At 38.6% G+C, this 20422-nt stretch overlaps 2 protein-coding genes and 2 pseudogenes across 2 annotated transcripts; 2 read left to right on the forward strand and 2 right to left on the reverse strand.

Annotated features, from left to right (window-relative positions):
* The first annotated feature begins 11 nt into the window (after window positions 1-11).
* On the forward strand, window positions 12-710 carry LOC126787162 (receptor-like protein 34). The gene has a single exon (XM_050513087.1). It carries the CDS (start codon window positions 12-14, stop codon window positions 708-710), a length of 699 nt encoding a protein of 232 aa, XP_050369044.1.
* An 8966-nt stretch (window positions 711-9676) lies between these two features.
* On the reverse strand, window positions 9677-11148 carry LOC126787163 (cytochrome P450 71AU50-like; annotated as a pseudogene).
* Window positions 11149-11225: 77 nt separating this feature from the next.
* Window positions 11226-12354, forward strand: LOC126787165 (uncharacterized; annotated as a pseudogene).
* A 1159-nt stretch (window positions 12355-13513) lies between these two features.
* Window positions 13514-16626, reverse strand: LOC126788394 (cytochrome P450 71D11-like). The gene is made up of 2 exons (XM_050514385.1): window positions 15348-16626; window positions 13514-14159 (listed from the first exon to the last, which is right to left on the reverse strand). Exons 1-2 carry the CDS (start codon window positions 16323-16325, stop codon window positions 13524-13526), a joined length of 1614 nt encoding a protein of 537 aa, XP_050370342.1. The 5' UTR covers window positions 16326-16626; the 3' UTR covers window positions 13514-13523.
* Between the last annotated feature and the right edge of the window lie 3796 nt (window positions 16627-20422).

A 20422-nucleotide genomic window follows, 5' to 3' on the forward strand; every position in this document is an offset into this window, starting at 1 on the left:
AGTTGGTGGCTATGAAAAACGTGCAAGATGATGAGCTGAAATACATGGGAGAAAACTATTACCAAGACACAGTCACAGTCGTAATGAAAGGGTTCGAGCTTGAGTTGGTCAAAATACAGACCATGTTCACAACCATTGATTTTTCAGGCAATGTTTTCAGAGGAGAGATTCCAAGGGTGATTGGCGAGCTCAAATCACTAAAGGGGCTTAACTTCTCTAGTAACAAGCTTCAAGGTCCAATTCCATCCGCCTTCGGTAACTTGACCAATCTCGAATGGCTGGACGTCTCCTCAAACATGCTCTCTGGTGAGATTCCAAGACAACTAACCGATTTGACGTCGCTTGCGAAGTTAAACCTATCAGTTAACCGGTTGGTTGGGCAAATACCTCGTGGGAATCAGTTTGATACATATGAAAATGATTCATACAGTGGAAATTTGGGGTTGTGTGGATATCCACTGTCCAAAACATGTACCAACGAGAAAGCTCCTGAACCACCATCCTTTGATCAGCAAGAAGATGATATGAATGGATTTGACTGGAAAATGGTATGGATGGGTTACGGATGTGGAATGGTAATTGGTTTTTCTGTGGGATATATTGTTTTTTCCATTAGGAAAGTTGATTGGCGAATAAGAGTCATGGGAAGAGAATTAAGAAGCAAAATGGTGAAAAGGGGCAAGAAGACTAGTGTGAGAACTAGAAATTAATGGTGGTCTGTTCCTTAGTTACTACAAGTCGCTCTAATGTTTGCAGTTTACTTGATAAGTTAATATCATTTCAATTGTATTGTCTGCTACTTGTGGCTAGTGTTTACATGGGGGTCTTTTCTAAGACTATCCACGTATCGTATCTTAGCTGTGCTGCTATGTTGCTTTGTTTATTAGAGTTTTCTTCCTTCACAGTAGTTCATTGTTTCACTTTTGAGGGAGGAGCTTAATTTGTTCGAGGTCTTCTTCTCTTTGGGTTTGTGTTGTATTTCCATTTTTAATAGGATACAAGAGTGGATGGATGTGCAGTGGATCTTTTCTCATACAACATTTGAATAAATTTTTTATATATCTTGATCTTGATAGTGAAAGATTTCAGAATGGAGAGGTAAACTTGATTGATTTCCATTCATAAGTCTTACACAATTTATACAGAGCAAGGAACAATCTAGATCTTCTAGTTTTGGAATATACATAACTATTGGATCAATCTACTGCATGATACTAGCTATTACAGAGAGGTGATTATATAGATTAGGAAATACTGGAATCAGCCTTGATTTGAGCTTGATTTGCTACATTCAATTCCGGATTAGCAGAGCTTGAATTGATATGGTTAACACCCCCCCTCGCAAGCTGATGGTCTGAGGTCGGACATGAAGCTTGGACACAATGTATCGAAAGCGAGCAATAGAGAGCCCTTTAGTAAAGATATCAGCCAGTTGATCTTGAGAGGAAACATAGCCAACTTAGATTTCCTGACGAGTAACCTTCTCCCGAATATAATGGTAATCGACCTCAACATGACGGATGCGAGTATGAAACACCAGGTTGGAAGCAAGAGAGATGGCACTGATATTGTCACAGCACAACTGTGGAGGATGCAGTGGAAGTCCCATATCTTTGAAAAGTATGCGAAACCAAGAGAGATGAGCTGCGGTGTATGCCATTTGTCGATACTCAGCTTCCGTGCTGGAGCGAGAAACCCCTCCATGTTTCTTTGAACTCCATGAGACTATATTGGAACCCAAGTAGATACAAGTGCCTCCAGTTGAAACACGAGTGCCTAGATCTCCAGTGTAGTCTGAATCACTAAATCATGTCAATGTGAGCTTAGTAGGAGTATAATAGAGACCATGTGTGGGAGTACCCTTCAAGTAACGCAATATACGCTTGACTGCAACCCAATGAACAGTTTTGGGAGAATGTAGAAATTGACACACCTGATTCACAACATATGAAATATCCGGCCTGGTAAGGGTTAAGTATTGAAGAGCACCCACAACACTTCGGTATTCAGTACCATCAGAAAGAGAAGTGCCATCAGTGATACTCAAGCGTTTGCTGCTGGATGGAGTACTGACTGGAGATGGCTCAAGCATATTGGTACGGTGCAACAAATCCAATGTATACTTGGTTTGAGTAAGTGCCAAGCCTGTAAGAGTCCTTTCAACCTCAATGCCCAAAAAATAATGTAAGGAGCCTAAGTCCTTCATGGAAAACAGCTTGCCCAAGTTTGCAATAAGGTGATTAATATAATCTATATGTGTACCAGTGACCAAGATATCATCAACATAGATCAGGAGAAACAATGTAACAGAGCCAGACTGATAAACAAAAAGAGATGAGTCAGCTTGAGAAGCAATGAAGCCTAATTCCTCCAAATAGGCAGAGAAACAAGAAAACCAAGCTCGGGGGGCCTGTTTCAACCCATATAACGATATGTGAAGCTTGCATACATGATGTGGATACTCTTTATCAATAAAACCTTGTGGCTGCTGCATATAGACATCCTCTGACAAATAACCATGTAAAAAGGCATTCTGAACATCCAACTGACGTATAGGCCAACCATATGATACATCAATAGCTAAAATCAACCGTATAGAAGAATGTTTGATAACATGACTAAAAGTCTCACCATAATCCAGACCCTCTTGTTGTCGAAAACCCTTCGCAACCAAACGAGCCTTATATCGCTTAATTGATCCATCAAGACGCTTTTTGATTATGTATACCCACTTATTCGGCAACACATTCATAGTAGAGGATCTAGGAACAAGCTCCCATGTACCAGCATGAAGCAAGGCATTGAATTCAACACTCATGGCATGACGCCATTCTTCGTGCTTGGCGGCTTGGGTATAAGATGTGGGTTCAATAGTATGAGTTTCAGAGCTCACCACCATAGCATATTTAGGATTAGGTTTTGTGATTTTGTTTTGGCCTCTAGTAACAGGACGAGTGGGTAAAGTGGAGGATGGAGCAGAGGAGGGAGGAAGCAAGGCCGATCCAGGGGATTCGATGAGAGTGGAAGAGGTTGGAGGCACGGAGGACTGAGGGCGGCGCTTTTGATAGGTGGTTATGGGTCGAGTAAGGGCAGTGGTGAGAGGAGGAGAGGGCACCAGAGGAGATGGAGGTGCGGGGTTGGTCTGTGTGGTCGGGGAAGGAGGGCATGATGCTGCAGGTGAAGGAGATGAGGGGTTCGGACCTTGTGTTTGCGATGTACTAGGTACTTGATATGTAGAAGTGGTGGTAACTATACTAAGTGAAGGAGATGAAACCACCGTTGAGGGAGGAGCAGCAATAGGGTCCCGAAAAGGAAAACTGGACTCATCAAAGAGAACGTGACAGGAGAGATATACACGACATGTAGACATATCTAAGCCCCTATAGCCTTTGTGATGAAGCGAATACCTAAGAAAAACACATTTGGTGGAGCGAAAATCGAGCTTGTTTTTTGTATATGGGCGAAGAAACGGAAAGCATGCACAACCGAAGATGCGAATAGTAGAATAATTGGAGATACATGGAAGAGTTTTTCATAAGGACTAGCAAATTGTAAGACATGAGTAAGTAGACGATTGATAAGATAGACCGCAGTGGTGGTGGCCTCTACCCAATATGTTTTGGGAATAGACAAATGAGCAAGAAGTGCCAAAGCGGTTTCAACTATGTGGCGATGTTTGCATTCGGCCAAACCATTTTGTTCTGGTGTATGAGGACATGAGATACAATGATGAATGCCATGTTGAGTAAATAATTTCTTGAATTTATAGTTGAAAAACTCACCACCACCATCAGATTGAAATTGTCGGATGGATATAGAAAATTTATTTTGGACATATGTAAAGAAGGTGACAAAATGCGAGTAAACCTCAGATTTTTGTTTCATAGGAAATATCCACGAGTATCTAGAGAAATTATCAATGAAGATGACATAGTATTGGAAACCTTGAAGAGAAATAGTAGGAGAGGACAAAACATCACTATGGATTATTTGAAAAGGGATTGTAGTAACAGACTCCGATAAATGGAATGGTAATCTCTGAGATTTTCCCAACGGACAAGTATGACACGTGGGCAATTTATTATCAATTGGAGAAAGTTGGGATACAAGACGACTAAAGACTTGGAAGGAGGGATGACCTAAACGAGTATGTCACACCTTGGTAGGGACACGTACACAATGGAAAGAAAATAACTTGATTTATTAAGACTCGATTTATTAGGTGATATTGGACCCGACTGAATTGGATAGAACTCATTGCTACTCCGCCCCGTCAAAAGCGTCTTTTCGGATTTGAGGTCCTTTACATAGAAAACATGAGGAAACATTAGAATATAACATAAGTGATCAGAGAGTAATTTATGGGCAGATAATATATTTGCAGAAGAATTAGGACAATAAAGGACATCTTGTAAAAATAAGAAAAGAGGGAGTAGAGGGGAAAGAAACTGTTCCAATACTAGAGATAGGCAAACCTTGGCCACGGACTACACCGCCAACTGTATCGTTCCCATTATAAGTCCTTTGATCAGTAAGAATGTGAGGATCATTTGTGATATGTGTATTAGACCCAGTGTCAAGCAACCAAGTAGATGAGGGAGAGGTGGTGCCGGCAGCCATAGCAGAAAGGCGCTGGGTGGGGGTGCGGCCCTCATAGGCCATATTCATACGATGATAAGAATCAATGGCCGTATGCCCGGATCTGAAGCAAATTTGGCACGAACCTCGGAACTCGGATATGTTTTAGGGTGATGGACCAATAATGGAAGCTCCACGATATTGGGGACGGGAGCTAGAACCACGAGCATAAGTGGAGGGGCCAAAGAATGAAGGCCGAGAGACTTGATTTGGCCGGCCCTGAGAGGGGTTGTTACCACGTCCCCGAGATCCACCAATGGAGGTGCGCTGCATTTGAGTAACCAGTGAAGTGGGAGGCGCATCCAATTCAGCTTGGTTATGATCACGCATCCGGCTTTCAGCACTGAGAAGGAAGGCTTCAAGGGCATCATAGGTGGTGGGAGTATCACGAGCTTGGGCTGAGCTGACAGTGTCTCATACAACGGCCCAACGTTGTTCATAATGATAGAGATGAGATTGGCTTCATCAACTGGATGACCAGCAAGGGCTAAAGTGTCAGCAACCTCATTCACCTTATCAAGATAATCAGAGATAGAACGATCCCCACGAGTGGTTCGGAGGAGGCGGCTACGCAATTGGAGGATGCGATTGTGATTTTGAGAGGCATATCGGCAGGCAAGAGATGTCCAAGTAGAGTGGGAGGACCCGGATCGAGAGACAGTTGCCAGAACTGAGGGTGTGAGAGAGCCATTGATCTAGCCGAGGATCATCTGGTCAGTTGTAATCCACTCCTTATAACGTGGATTGACTTGGTCAGTCATTTGACCGGCAGCATCGCGGAGGAAAGCATGTGGGTAGGGTTTTGTGCCTTCAACATAGCTCATAAGATTGCGACTACGAATGAGATGAGTCATTTGGGCGAGCCACAAAGCATAGTTGCTACGATCAAAGCGGATTGTGAGGAAGTTGGAGATGGTAGTGTTTGTGGTGGTGTGAGTGGCTGGTGAGGGTGGAGGATTAGTAGTGGTAGAACTAGCTGGGAATGGAGGAGGGATGGGAGCATCAGCCATTTGGGAAGTGAGAGGAAGGATTGATAAGCAAGGCGTCATTTAGACTATGGCTCTGGATACCATGAAAGATTTCAGAATGGAGAGGTAAACTTGATTGATTTCCATTCACAAGTCTTACACAATTTATACAGAACAAGGAACAATCTTGATCTTGTAGTTTTAGAATATACATAACTATTGGATCAATCTATTGCATGATACTAGCTATTACAGAGAGGTGATTATATAAATTAGGAAATACTGGAATCAGCCTTGATTGAGCTTGATTTGCTGCATTCAATTCCGGATTAGCAGAGCTTGAATTGATATGGTTAACAGATAGTAAATCTTATTAGTTGTGAGAGAAGTTATCAAAGAACATTCAGAACTCAGACATACCCATTATCAAGGTTCGAAAAACCGCTAGGCGAAAGATTATCTCCTAGTGCCTAGACGGCTAGACGGCTTTCTAGGCGGCGCCTAGACGGATTTGAATTATTAAATATTTATTTATTTTTATACATGTATTTAAACTATTTATATGATTAAAATATATAATAATACTCAATATTAATTTTCAAAATAGTCTAAACTCAAAATTAATTAAGTTCAAAGTCCATACAAAAATATTAAAACAAAAAGTAAATTGTAAAACAAATACAAGACTAAATCTCAAGTTCTTATTCTCCAAATCATTCACTAACTTCTTCGATATCGGACTTAAACTCAATATCCATTTTTCTTTCCTCATATTTCGTGTCATCAACTAAAATACAATCTTCACCATGAAGTTATTTTACTTCTACTGCGTTTTAATTTTTTATATTTCTAAAAGTCCACTAATTTTAACTGTCAAGGACCGCTGAGGAACGTCGTGGACTGCTTAGGACTACCTCCCTAGGTGGCTGCCATATTCCTTGAACACCACTGATGGCTGAATAGGCAAAAAACGTGGTGGTGACCCACCTCCTAGCGCCTAGACGGTCTAAGCGGTCGCTTTTTAGAACAGTGCTCATTATGCATAACATATGTGTATTTCATTTTCAAGTTTTGTTCCTAAAGAGCTAATGTTGTAACTTTTCCTTTTGATCTAGAATGTTATAATACAAATTTGGTACACAATGAAATAATGTTTTTTTTTCAAAACACTGAAATAAATAAATATTGTAATGTCTGGTACCGAAGATTTTATTTTTGATAACTGGTAAGTTTTTCAATTAATAGATAGTGTATATGTAGGGCTGGGCATGGCCGGGATGAGGTGAATCCTAATCCTATCATGTAATTTAAGATAAGGGACATGAAGGGTCGGAATTAAGTGTTTCTAAAATTGATCCCGCCAGACCTATATCTCGTTCAGGATTGGGATGAGATCAAGACCAAAACGAGACTTGTCAAATAATGCAATAATTATATCATGATGAAAATAAATAATTAATCAATTATAATATACTTTGTTACAAGTTTAATTCTACATGCTAATTAACTTTATATGCATATCTTGAGCTTAAATCCATTATTATATATTTTAATTAACAACGGTTTACCTAATGCTTAGAAAAGAAAAATAAACTCTTATGGGGGTTGTGGTTTTTGTTAACCTAACATTTTTTAATCAATTTAACAATTGAGATGTAACGACATTATATATATTAGTTATTATAAATTCATATTAATTCGGGATGTGACAGGATTGACTGTGCCTTACTAAACTAATCACAATCCTATCTCGTTATTTTGAAATCAAAATCGGGACGGCATATGTAGTTTTGAAATATAGATCTCGTTTCAGAGAGTTTAGGGACGGGATCGGAATACGGGACGAAATGCCCAAACTCTAATATACGTATATTGACATCTACCCTGTAAAATTTTGAAAGTAAATAGTATATACAATTATACATTAGGAAAAATGACCATTTCAACAAAAATCCTCAAAAACTTGACCAGTCCAATTTCATGTGCCAATTTCAATGTTTGCACGGTAAATTACATTACTACCCCTTATTTATATTCCCTCTCCCTCTCACCCTCTCGTCTGATTCTCTCTCTCCCAAATCTGTAACTCTGATCTCTCTCTCAGGTGTTGCTCTGATCGGATCCTCCCCGACCACGACGTCGCCGGTGTCTCAACCTTCTACCTCGTCAACAAAATTCACAGTCGTGTCCCATTCTAAGTTCCAGCAACATAGGTAGCACCTTCACCCTCAATTTTGGCTAACTTTGACGAAGCCTATCTCTCATCTCTGTCTAGATCCAGATCAGAGGAGGTTCGTGCAGATCGTAACGAGCAAAAACAAGGAAGGCGACTTCGCCCTACATGGGCAGCAGTTGGAGGAGGAGGCTTCGGCGGTGGCGGGGAGGAAGAGGAAGCTGAAGAGAGTGGCGAAGGAGGAGGAGGAAGAACAAGAAGGAGAAGAGAGACTAAGAGGTGTGCATTGTTTAGGAAGAACTAGTTGATTGTTTCTATTTCCAGCATTATTTGGCTTCCTTGCCCTTGGTAATTGGGTAATGTTTGATTTGCAGGATTTAAAGAAATACAGGCAGAAGAGAAAAGAGTCTGAAAGTTGATAATGTCTTCAGCAATATTGCGTCAAACCAAGGGCGGATCCAGCCCTGGCTTGACTGGGCTGGAGTCCAAGTGAAAATAAAGCCCAGAAAAAAAAAACCCAACTCTCTATTAAAAAAAATTAAAACATCAGCACGAGTCTCCATCTGTCTCTCACACTTTCGCGTCTTCTTCTTTCAATCTCTAAAGACTTTCTCGTCTGCTTTTGCTGATCTGCTCTTCAGCCTCTTCTTCTAATCATCTTTTCAAGTTCTCGTTCAAGCCTGCATGTCACCACTCACCACTCGCCATTGCACGTCGCCATTCTCCACTTCCCCGTGCGCGCCACTGAAGCTCTGGACCAGTCCACAGGTTTAGCTCTTTCCCTCTAATCTCTTTCAAAATTGAATCAAATTTAGCTTATGAAATGATTGATTTGATTTGAAATGATTTGGGATTTTGGGTATATGGGTTTGTTGGTTAAAGTATTGATATAGAATGATTGGAAATTTGGAATCGAAATTGAGTGTTAGTATGTACTGTCTATTACAGAATGGCTGGTGACTATGATCAAAGATTGAGTATTTTATTTGCCTATTTGGAAATTAGAATCAAAGTAATGAAGTTTATTAATTAACATCAGATGAGATAGATATATAATGAAAGATAAAACAGAGCTGTGTAGAGATTAATTTGAAATTGCTTCATTCTGATGACAAATATCGACACACCTAATATAAGGAGAGAAACAAAATTTACATTTTGCGCAAATAAAAGTAATTTTACGTTTCGCATAAAGTTAACCCTAGTGACATTTCAATTCTAGATCCGCCGCTGCGTCAAACTATGATATAATGAATGATTTGATGAGTACATGATTACACCGATTATGGAAGGATAGTTTGGCCTCTTGAACATGTACTCTTATTCATGTAAATCAAAACACAGTTAGCTTGATTGCACGTTCCCTTTACGGTACTTTAGTCAATATCCCCTACTTTCCAAATTAAATCATTTTCCTGGAATGAATCATTTTGATGTGGCTAGTGGGACAGGTGAGCTTTTGATGCTCAGTTTATACGATTAATGGGAGTAACATGATTACTAGGAGTTACTGAAGGTCAGTAATATGATCAATGTGTGTCAATAATATGATTACTGGGGGTTATTAGATGTCAGTAATTTATAATTGTAGGTTACTGTGGGTCAATAATTTATTCTAGCGATGGTGGCCGGAGTCCAGTGAGTCTGGCGACGGTGATCGGAGCTCGGAGTCCGACAAGGTTCTGATAAAGTAATCTCTCTTATCAATTTTTTTCTATTTGATTAAATAGTTGTAGATAATCTTAAATTGAATGAATTGTCACATTTTAAATTTTGTCATTTAAATGTCAATAAAGGTCCAAATTTGTATGAATTAGTATTTTTTATTATACATTCTGATATAGTTGTGATTATGATTATTGCTGATATGTTCCAATTTGTATCAATTGGGAACTTCCTAATGGTTTGTTGCCAACTGAGTTGGACATGACAAAGGCATTTGGTATAATTGTCCCTCGAGCCAAGCATCTGCACGTTGTTCCTTCCTATCTGTGAAGCACACGTTTATGATCACGCGCGATTTTTTGGGTATGTGGAAGCCATTTACAATGCAATCTTCAGTGGATGCATGGGAAGCAACATTAATGGTGCCACTGGATGTAGCCTCAAGGTTTCTTTCACTACCATGTCCAGGTACTCCAGCTTCTCCAAGTCTGATTCTTCCACCATTCTCTCCATGCCTACCACATTTTCAAGCTCATTTTGGACCTTATTCATTAGATGTGGATGCTTCATGAGTTCAGAGAGCGCCCACTCAATTGTTGTTGCTGATGTGTCCATCGAGGCCACAAGCATGTCCTGGCGAATGTGGTGTTAGTCATTTTTATTGTATTTCGTAGTATTGACACATCTTGAAATGGTAAAATTCAGAGTATATCATCATAGTATATCAAGAAGAGAAAATATTAACGATGATATTTCTATGGTACTGTGGAGCACAAGTGAAAAAATATCGGGAAGCAAGTCTATGGACAAGTACTGACATTAACAAGATGACTGCTAGCTTGGACATCAAGCAAGTCTGGCTAGAGCCTTGCTAGTTACTTACCAAAATGATTGCTTTGATATTGGAGCATTCAATTAGGTATTCAGATTCTTGATTACCCATAAAGCCGAGCATTACATCAACAGAGTCCTTCGTCTTCTCTTCATCCCTCGATTGAAGATGTTGATCAATGATCTTCTCGAAGAAGTCATCAAACACCTTATTAACAGCCTTCATGCGCTTAGTGAACCCTTGGAGGTCAAGGGGCGCAATACAAGGGATGTAATCTCCCAAGTTAGGTGCAACTGCTAATTGCATGCCCTTGTTGTCGAATTCCTTGTCTGCATACTTCTTCCCAAACACCATCCTGAAGCTCATATCGGCACTAAGAGACGACACCTTAGTGCTGAGATTGACTGGTTTCAGCTACTTCTTTAATGGACCTCTATGAAAAGGGCAACCTCTTCTTTCCTCATTTCCTTGAAAGAACTAATTTTTTGGTTGCTAAGCAACTCGAGGATGCACATCTTTCGCATGTCGCGCCAGTAAGAGCCATACTGGGAAAAGCTCAAGCTCCTCTGCCCGAAAGAGATGTGCTTTGCGCCTTCATGAGATGGCCGGCTTGCAAAGACAAGGGGCCGTGCGTTTTGAGGAAGAGCTCACCTGCTTGAAGGGAGGAGACGATGATGGCAGACACAAGGCCTAAACACATGTGCATGATGTCCCCATACCTTTGAGCTAGTCTTTGTAGTAAGGTTGTTAATGGGTCCCTGTTTTTCGGTTTTTGAATGAACTATTGGAACCGAACTATTTAAGTCCGGTTCAGTTCGGTTCCAATGAGAAAAAAAATGATCACATTAGTAGAACTGAACCGTATTAAACATAAATGGTTCGGTTTGGTTCTAGTTAACCGTTGGATCTTTATTAGTGTATTCTTGACCGTTAGATTTCCCTGAGTCGTATGGCTGAAACAGAAACAAGAAAGAGGAAGATGGGAGAGAGAAGAGAAGCATATTCCGGTTCTACAAAGACAACACCAAAGCGGCCAACAGTCAAACCGAAACAAAATATTCAGATAACCGGTCTCAAAGACAATGATCATTTTACTGTAAGAATCTATTCGTTTTTATCCTCAAAGTTCTGGGGTTCAAAATTCAATCTTTCACTGACTTAGCTTGTTGTTTCCAATGCATTCAGGTACCCAATTCTTCACATCTGCAGAATCGAAGGCTTTTGTTAAAGTTGCAGAGTCTATTGGGTTTGTTTACCAAGGAAGTCTTGGCCCAACGAAAGGTGAAGCGTTTAGGGACAATGATAGAATCTCTGTAAACGATCATGTTCTTGCTGATTCAATATGGAATTCTGGGCTCAGTAAATTGTTTTCTGACATCAAAATTCGACGGGAGGTTTCCGTAGGCTTAAATCCTAATATCAGATTCTATATGTTGGATATGCTCGTGCTCATTACATTTAATGCTTTGAGAATTGCTTCTCTGTTTGATACTTTGGATGTTTGAGTTCTATTGCAATTTGGGTTCATAAAGTTTGATGCATTTTGTTGAAATGGGCATTTAGGTACAAGGCTGGTCAGCGATTTGGGAGGCATATTGATGAAAGTGTTGATCTTGAAGATGGAAAACGCACACATTGTACTTTGTTGATATATTTGAGTGGTGATTTTAAATCGAAAGCGAAAAATGATGTGAGTAGTGCTTAGGATTCATCCATGGAGCCTCTGGTTGGAGGAGAGACCGTCTTCTATGGCTCAAGGAATAGTGTTGTGGCTAAGGTAGTAGGTTCTCTTTTTAGTCACACGACATTGATGTTTATACCTCTTTGTTTTATGTTCAACTCTGGTATGATATATAATCTTATCAGTCTTGAAGTTGTTTAGCAGAGTTTTAGGACTAGGTATTGCTTGTTGATGTTGCTCAAAATAATGCAGGTGGCTCCCATGGAAGGGATGGCGCTTCTACACATGCATGGGCACAAATGTATGCTGCATGAAGCTCAAAATGTTATTAAGGGTATCAAGTATGTATTTCGTTCAGATGTTGTATTTTCTTGATGTAATTACTGGATGATCTTTGATATAAACCTGTGTAATGTGAGTGTTTCTGAGTTTCTCGATAACTAAAAGAATATAGTACCTGACATGTTAACCATCAATTCATTGTTGATCCAAATTTTCTTTTTTCTTCTGATGTTATATACAATCTAGCAGCAAAGAGTAAATAACTGATAATATCCATTCGAAATCCTTTTTCTGGTTGATAAACTAGAAACAGAAACCATTAGATACATCCTTGACTATAGGGAAAATCATAATAATGGTCTCGTGCTGCCTTAAGATATGATAGAAACAGAGTGTACCTCACCTGGGCTACCGTGGCTTAGTTTATGTGAGATTCATTTTAGTAAGTTAGTAACCCAAGATGGTAGTTTTGTGATCTAATGACATCTTTGCGCTTTAGTTTGGTGTTTGTAGCATGATTGAGAAATCCAATTGTGATCTTGAACTACATTTTGGGGATTTTGGTTTCAATAATGATGGTTTGGATTAAAGTTTTGTTCTTCGTATTGAATTATTGGTCTTCCATAATTGCATGTTGCCATTATCATCAAGAAGCATTGATTTTTAATTTTTTATACATAGTTTCAGCTACAGGTTTTGCAGGAACCGTTTGGTTCGGTTCCTAACCAAACGTTAGCCACAATTATTCCTCATATAATTTTGCCGAGTGGAGGAGAAATAAAGTCATATAAATCAAAGGGGTTAGGAACTCAAAGTCATAGAAATGAACAATCTCGTGCATACAATTTTGCCGAGTGGAGGAGAAATAAAGTCATATAAATCAGCTGACTAACCCCTAGCTTTATACATCACATACACAGTCCTCTCATATCCTCTGGTACGGTATTGACTGGTTTTCTTTCTTAGATGGCAAATCCAATGGCACAGGCTCTACAAGAGACCCAAAATTGCAAGACTTACACAAAATGAATGCATTTCTATAATTTAAACTCATTACTCAAGTGTGGGTGATTTTTCTTGCCTCATTATGTATGCATATTTGCTCTTTCTGTTACTTCATATATTTTCATTACCCACAGTAAATATATTTACATTATTCTCAACTCATTCAAATTAGCAAAGTCTTTGATCGCTGCTGTCACTAGGTGCTGTTGTTTTTTATTACATGAGATAACAAATACAAATAGTGACTTCTTTGCAAGAATATATTCCGTTGATCACCTTTTACACTTGGGTTTGCTCAGTTGGTGGAGGATGGTACAGGGTTGGGATAAGGCATAAATCTTCTTTCCTGCGGACTGTGATGCCAAAGGCCTCAGTCATGTCCAGGTCTTCATGTTTCATTCCATTTGGGAGTTCCCAATCAAAATGGTATAACAACATTGCTAGTGGGAGCTCCACATTAGCCATACCATATGTAATGCCAGGGCACATTCTCCTTCCAGCACCAAAGGGGATGAACTCAAAGTTGGTTCCCCTAAAATCAATGGTGCTATCAAGGAATCTCTCAGGATAAAAGCTCTCAGGTTCAGTCCAGTACTTAGGATCCCTACCGATTGCCCATCCATTAACAACTACCTTTGTTTTGACAGGTATCTCATATCCGCCAACCACACATGTCTCCCTGCATTCTTTTGGGATCAATAGAGGAGCAGGTGGGTGCAACCTTAGTGTCTCTTTTATAATCGAGTTTAAATACTTCATCTCTTTAATGCCTGTTTCACTTACCTGCCCTAATCTATTGAACACTTCCCTCACTTCATCCTGTGCCCTTTTCATTATTTGTGGATTCTTAACCATTTCCGACATTGCCCAGTCTACAGTTGTTGCTGATGTCTCACTCCCAGCTCCAAAGATGTCCTGAAAATGATTAAGAGTCCATTTTTATTTAGTCTAGTGCTTATTTTTAGTTTCATGTTCTATAGGAGAAAGTGAGAAACTAATTTTATTCCACAGGTTAATGTTTAGATATATATAGAGAAAGAATAATGTTCTTGAAGACAGGTAAGCTGACTAGAATTCCATCAACCTATGAACTTAAGAGAACAACCTACAGAAGCATTATGATACTAGAAAATGTTATTTCAGAGATAATATCAAACCTAAGAACCAATTGTAGCAGCTGTATAATGCACTACATTATCTCGAATAGAAAGTAGAGCAATCTTGTGAGATCTGCCTGTATGAATTAGGCACATAGGCCATATGCTTTTGATTGTAAATATCTCCATGCATATTTTATTATGGATTTCTTACTCTGTCCATCATTAGACTTAGAAAGCAATCACATAACACTTCTGTGTTATCCTTGACTATTGTTATATTCTGTGTTATTATGACTATTAACAGTAAAGAAATCTTTATCAATGATTGTTTTTAAGTTAAAGCCTATGTGATATCATAAATGCTTTTTTTTATTCTGTAAATTAAACTTCAGTGACTACCAGGTTGAATTGATTGATGGGTCTCTTGGAAATGAACAACTTGATTAGTTGAGCAGTTATTGCCAAGATGCATGAATCACTGGAGTCAAAATTTAAATCAATATCGAGGCATCATAAGTAATGGCGTAAGGTGTATTCAGGAATGTGGTGCTGATCGAATACATATCTGGTATCTGTCAGATTTGGACTTATGGTACGTATAAAGTTTTTGGCTTTCTGAGTTTTGGATTCAAGTTTCTGCATCAGTATGTGATGCTGCTACATAATGCTAATACTTAACCTGATTTTATGAATGGCCAACATTAGATCTTAATTAGCATCTCTCAGCTCTTCATATCTTAGGAATTAGGATAGCTCATTCTCTCAAACTAATTAAGAACCCTGAAGCATCCAACTTAATATCTCTGAAAAAATATGGCAGATGCAAAGGCAACAAATGGGAAGTGTAATGGTCTAAGGTGTAATGCTCCTTCAGCTACATGGTAGCCTTACTAGCAAATGAAGCCAAATTTAAATTGATGATTTCATGTATCTGGAGCAACCAATATTGAAAATCAAGGCTATTTATTCAGGCATAATATTGATCAGTAGAATGTTTACATACCAAGATTACTGCTTTGATGTTGTCAGTAGTTAGGGTAAACTCAAGGCCACCATTATCCTCGTGAAATTTCAAGAGTACTTCTACTAGGTGTTCCTGTGCTTCCTTCTCACCACCTTTTGATGTCGCCTTGTCTGTGTGTTCTTTGATGATGTATTCCAGTATCCTGTCAGTTTTCTTGTGCATCCTTTCAAGTTTTGGCCTCATCCCAGTTAACATATGAAGCAAACTGTAAGAAGGAAAGACATCTGCAAGATCAAAGCCTCCTGCCAGTTGTATACCTTCTTTCACAACAGCTATAAATTCTTCATGATATTTGCTCTTTTTACCAAAGGCTGCTCGTGAAGTAATCGAATATGTAGATGAGTGAATTTTTTCTGTAAGATTGATAGGTGACTTGGCTTTTGATGCAATCCATTCGACGAGATTCTGCATCTCTTCCTCTCTAATAGGTCGATAAGATTGAACACGCTTTGCGCTCAAGACCTCAAATGTGCAAATTTTCCTCAGTTGTCTCCAGTAATCACCGTATTTTGCAAAGACAATGTTTGTGGAGTTGTAAGACACAATGTCTGCAGCAAGGAGATGGGGCCTTGATGCAAAAATTACGTCGTGAGTCTTCATCACCTCTCTGGCAAACTCTGCTGATGAAACAACTACAGTAGAAACTTCTCCAAGCCTTAGGTGCATAAGGGGTCCATATTTCTTGGCCAAGTTTCGCAGACTGCGATGGGGTAGAGAACCAGCAAGCTGGTGGATGTTACCAATAAAGGGTAGCTCACGTGGTCCTGGTGGTAGATTTGAGCCGGAGCCTTTCGTTTTGCCTCTGCTTGCTATTTTCAGTACCATAACCACAAACAGAGAAAAAGTAAGTATGACATGGAAGGAAGATAACTGGAGGTCCATTATGGAGTTTTTAGTATCTCTGAATGCATTTACCAATTTATGGAGTAAGTATATATAGTACAGGCTGCACAACATGTAGCAGTGGCATTTTCTTGATGCAAACACTCTACCAAATAATTCAAATTGGCTTGTTTGGATATGTGTTATCAGTATTAAACTTGACTACAATAATTAATAGCAGACATATTATCAGTATCTTTTCTAGGCTTTCCACATTTGATTTCATTTAATTTGGATCGCCTTCATTGTCCTCTTGTCCTGAATACTTATCCAAGCCTAACAAAATGTATAAAGGCATGTTGTGAGTGTTTGATATGTGCTGGGTGTCCCATACTGAATCTAGCAGCGGCCATATCTGTCTGGTCGTAGATTTAGATGAAAGAAACAAGGGCAATGCTCTGAGAAATGAGGTAATATAATACCTCTCTGTAGGCTCCAGAAACAATGTTACAACTTATGTATAAATATCCCCTCCCCTCTGCATTGTTTATTGTCTTGCATCTGTTTTTTTTTGGTACAAGAATTATTATGAATTCAACTGAATCTTTTCCTGCTATTCAATCGGCAGGCAGCTGTACTGGCCGCCCCTGGCCGGAATCAATGCTAGAAAATTATCACCGTGTGCTTAACATCTCTTTCCCCTTCTTTCAAACTTGAAACGACAGAAAACTTTGTTATCAGATGGAATTAATAAATTATTTGTGCTACAGTACTTTAGAGTATTAATCATTCATCCTAGGAAGGAACACATTTTCGGTTCACAGGGTTGGGGTAGTAATAACATAGTACTTATAGTCATATCTAACCATATGAAACAAGGTGCAAGGGAACAAAAACAACAAGATCACCACCTGGGACATGGTAGGCAGCTAATGAGATCAAATGCTGCAATTCAGGACACTCACAGCACCTGAAAGTTTATGGTGACATAGTATGTGCACTCAGAAGAAGACGAGGTAAACACATGTAAGCAACTGCTAACTATGTTGGGGGTGGAATCAGAGAGAGATGACAGGCGGAATCTAAACTGTATACATGAGATAAAAAAGTTATATTTTCATCCTGCTCTTTTCAGAAAAACAATTCAAATTGTGCAGATTATAAGAACCAGAAATTAAAGTGACTACCGTAACCTCGTAAATCTTTATTTCGTACAAACTTTAGCTGACGACTTTGATTTCTCCAGATTCTTCAGCAAGCACTTTCGACAAACTAATATTTCAAACACACCTTTTTAATCCAAGCCAAATTCAACTTTTGTAGAACTCGAACTTTAGTTAACAGGCTCCTAAAATTCGTCAGCTGGTCTTTTGTCTCTGTCCAACTCACTTTAGCTCAATCTCGAAACGTTTATCACATAACTTTTTACTGATCTAAAACATGCTGACATGCATGTTGAGCATCTTCTAAGAACTTAAAGGGCTTTCTTCATCATCTTGTTTAGTACTGGTTCATCATGTAATGTATGGCATTAAAATTCAACCAGGATTTTGAATCGCTCAATGTAAAGCAAGGTACACTACATGAGAACTATGAAGGACCTTCCTTGCAGACGGGGTTTGCATATGCCTTCCCAAAATAGTACAGTAGTTACTAATTAGATCCAAATTTGTTTAGTAACTGAAAATAGATACTTTAAACAATCGTTTGTTGCTGGTCCTTGTTTGTAAACAATTTGCTTTGCAGAAAATGTGGTCATTTCAAGAGGCTTCTGATCATATAAGTTGGTGGTTAAGGATGAAGTTAAACTTTTTTCCTTTATATTTGGCATCTAATTGATAATCTATGTTCTAAGCAAAAAGGGTGCTCCATTCTACCACAATTTAGTATGTCCGAAACAAATCCAGAAATCGACTTTGGAGCCTCTCAAAATGTTAAGAACATGACGCCGGCAGATATAGATACCTAGTAATCAATCATCTCTTTTCCATAATAATTGCAATATTCTTGTGAAATCTTCAGTGATATGTATTTGAAGCAGCCTCTATATGGTTCTATCACAGTATCACATGCAAAAAGCTGCAACTCTACAATACATATTTTGGTTGCATTTTGTAATTTGGCTGCCGGGTTTGGTTTTGCTACTGGGCACATTGATGGTATTTCTTCTTGAGGAACTGTATATCCATCTAGTAGAATGACTTTTATCAAAGAGAATCGATTTAAAGTAATAAATTTATGACCAGTGCGAGTTTATGATCAAGTTTTATGAACTCTTACAGTCATAGAACAAAAACAAAATCAACTTTATCCTGCTATTTCTGCATCAACTTTATTCTAATTTTGGTCTGCTATCCATTAATTCCATTTCTTGTTTTGAACATGAATGCATGAACGCACTTCTGATTAGGGAAGAACTGCCAATGAACATTCCACATCGGATCAAGCAGAAACTCAAGCCATCTTTTGTAATGGTCTGTTTTGGCCAAAGTGAGTCAAGCATCATCTTTTTAACCCTCCAAAACTATTGTGGAAATTGTCAACAAACAGTTGAGTGATATGTGACAACTGGAGACAAAAGGGCTTTGGTGGCTCATGTCATTTTGCATCATTTAAGCTGTTGATAGTTAAGCTTGATTCTCAAAGGCTAGAGAGATGTTCGATTTTTTCTGAATGCTGCTCTCAAGTCATTTGAAAGAAAAGCTTTTCTTCAGTCTCATGTTTGATATTTCCTTTGCTTTAATCATAAGCTTTTCTTCTTGGTTATCTTTTCTTCTGAAAGTCAATCAGAAATTCTTACGAAATACTCAAAGCATGCATGAGACCAGAAAAACTACTCTATTACTGTAAGATATTTGAGTACCTGATTTCAGATGAGTTCAGATTGTGAGTGAGACTGACATTCTAACAAACATTACATGCAACACTTTATGTCAAGAGGGTGTTTAATTTTCTAACAACCTTCCTTTTCTTTCATCATTCTATATCACTATCTAAACAATGTTGGTAATGCATTTGTTCCTCTCTGGTGTATCAATTTTCTTCCATTTTCACAGAACAGAACTTGGAAATAGTCCAGAGATGCCTTTAATCTTGCCTTCAAAGCTATCCTAAGCAAAATGCTTGTGACACTCGATAGAATTATCATTTGCAGCAAGTTATAGTACACACTATAACATACATTCTGCAGGCTGCAGCCCTATTCCTAACTAATGAGTAATGATCATGTCGACAACCACAAGTTGAAGAAATTCAAGTCCAAAGCTAAGAGGCTATGATACTGGTATTTCGTGTAATCATAACTATTGTTCCACTATGCATTTTTTATCTTTAAAATGTACATTTAACTTGTGTGGAAGTATATTATGGCCACTTGCCTAACATGATTGGACAGATAGCCTAATTTCTGGGATTTGGTTTACTATCAACTTCCCTACACCAAATATGGCAAACCCATTTCAACGGAGACAAATGGAAAGAAAGGAAAGTTATAATTTTTTGACTCATCCATGATTTAAGAAAAGTAACAGCTACTTACTAGGATTGCAGGTCCCTTCATCAATTGCTTGAGATCAGCCAAACATTCAAATTCGAAGAGTAAAACTATACAAATAAACCTCGAGCAAAATCAAAAGAAAATTCGCTGTAGACAGTTCGGGATTGTTGGACATTAGTGATTGCTAATTAAGTAACCTTTTCCTGTTCTTTATATAACCATATACTTGTGTTTAATCTAACAGTTGATGAGTTGATGAGTTGAGCCAGGACGATGCTTAACAATTGTATCAGTAGTTCAGTATAGTTCAATTACAAATCTAGCAACTAAGTTTTTAGCTGAACGTAATTAAGACCGCGAAGCTAGATTGAAAAGCTTAAACAAAATATTGTAATTAGAAAGAGCCTAGCTACAATTAGCATGAATCCTCCTCTGAAATAAGATTATGAATAACATCTCAAGCTCCAGACTGAAGCAATGTAAAGAACTGCCCTGCATTTCCCATAAGTTGTAACAGTTTGAAATCGCCAACATTTCTGTTTGCCTAGGAGAGGAACTTTTACTTTGGAATTTTACGGCTTATTTCATTTTTACAGTTCTGCTATGGGTTAAATTAGTTGGTACATGTAGAACTGAAATGTGAAAATAATGATACTCAAAGTTCTTGTCCTACCAGAAAGGGAGTGTTGGTTTCTCATAGATGGTCCTGGACATGCCAACTAATTAAATGGACCAA

The sequence above is a fragment of the Argentina anserina genome, chromosome 3, assembly GCF_933775445.1.
Source record: "Argentina anserina chromosome 3, drPotAnse1.1, whole genome shotgun sequence".
Classification (NCBI taxonomy): domain Eukaryota; kingdom Viridiplantae; phylum Streptophyta; class Magnoliopsida; order Rosales; family Rosaceae; genus Argentina; species Argentina anserina.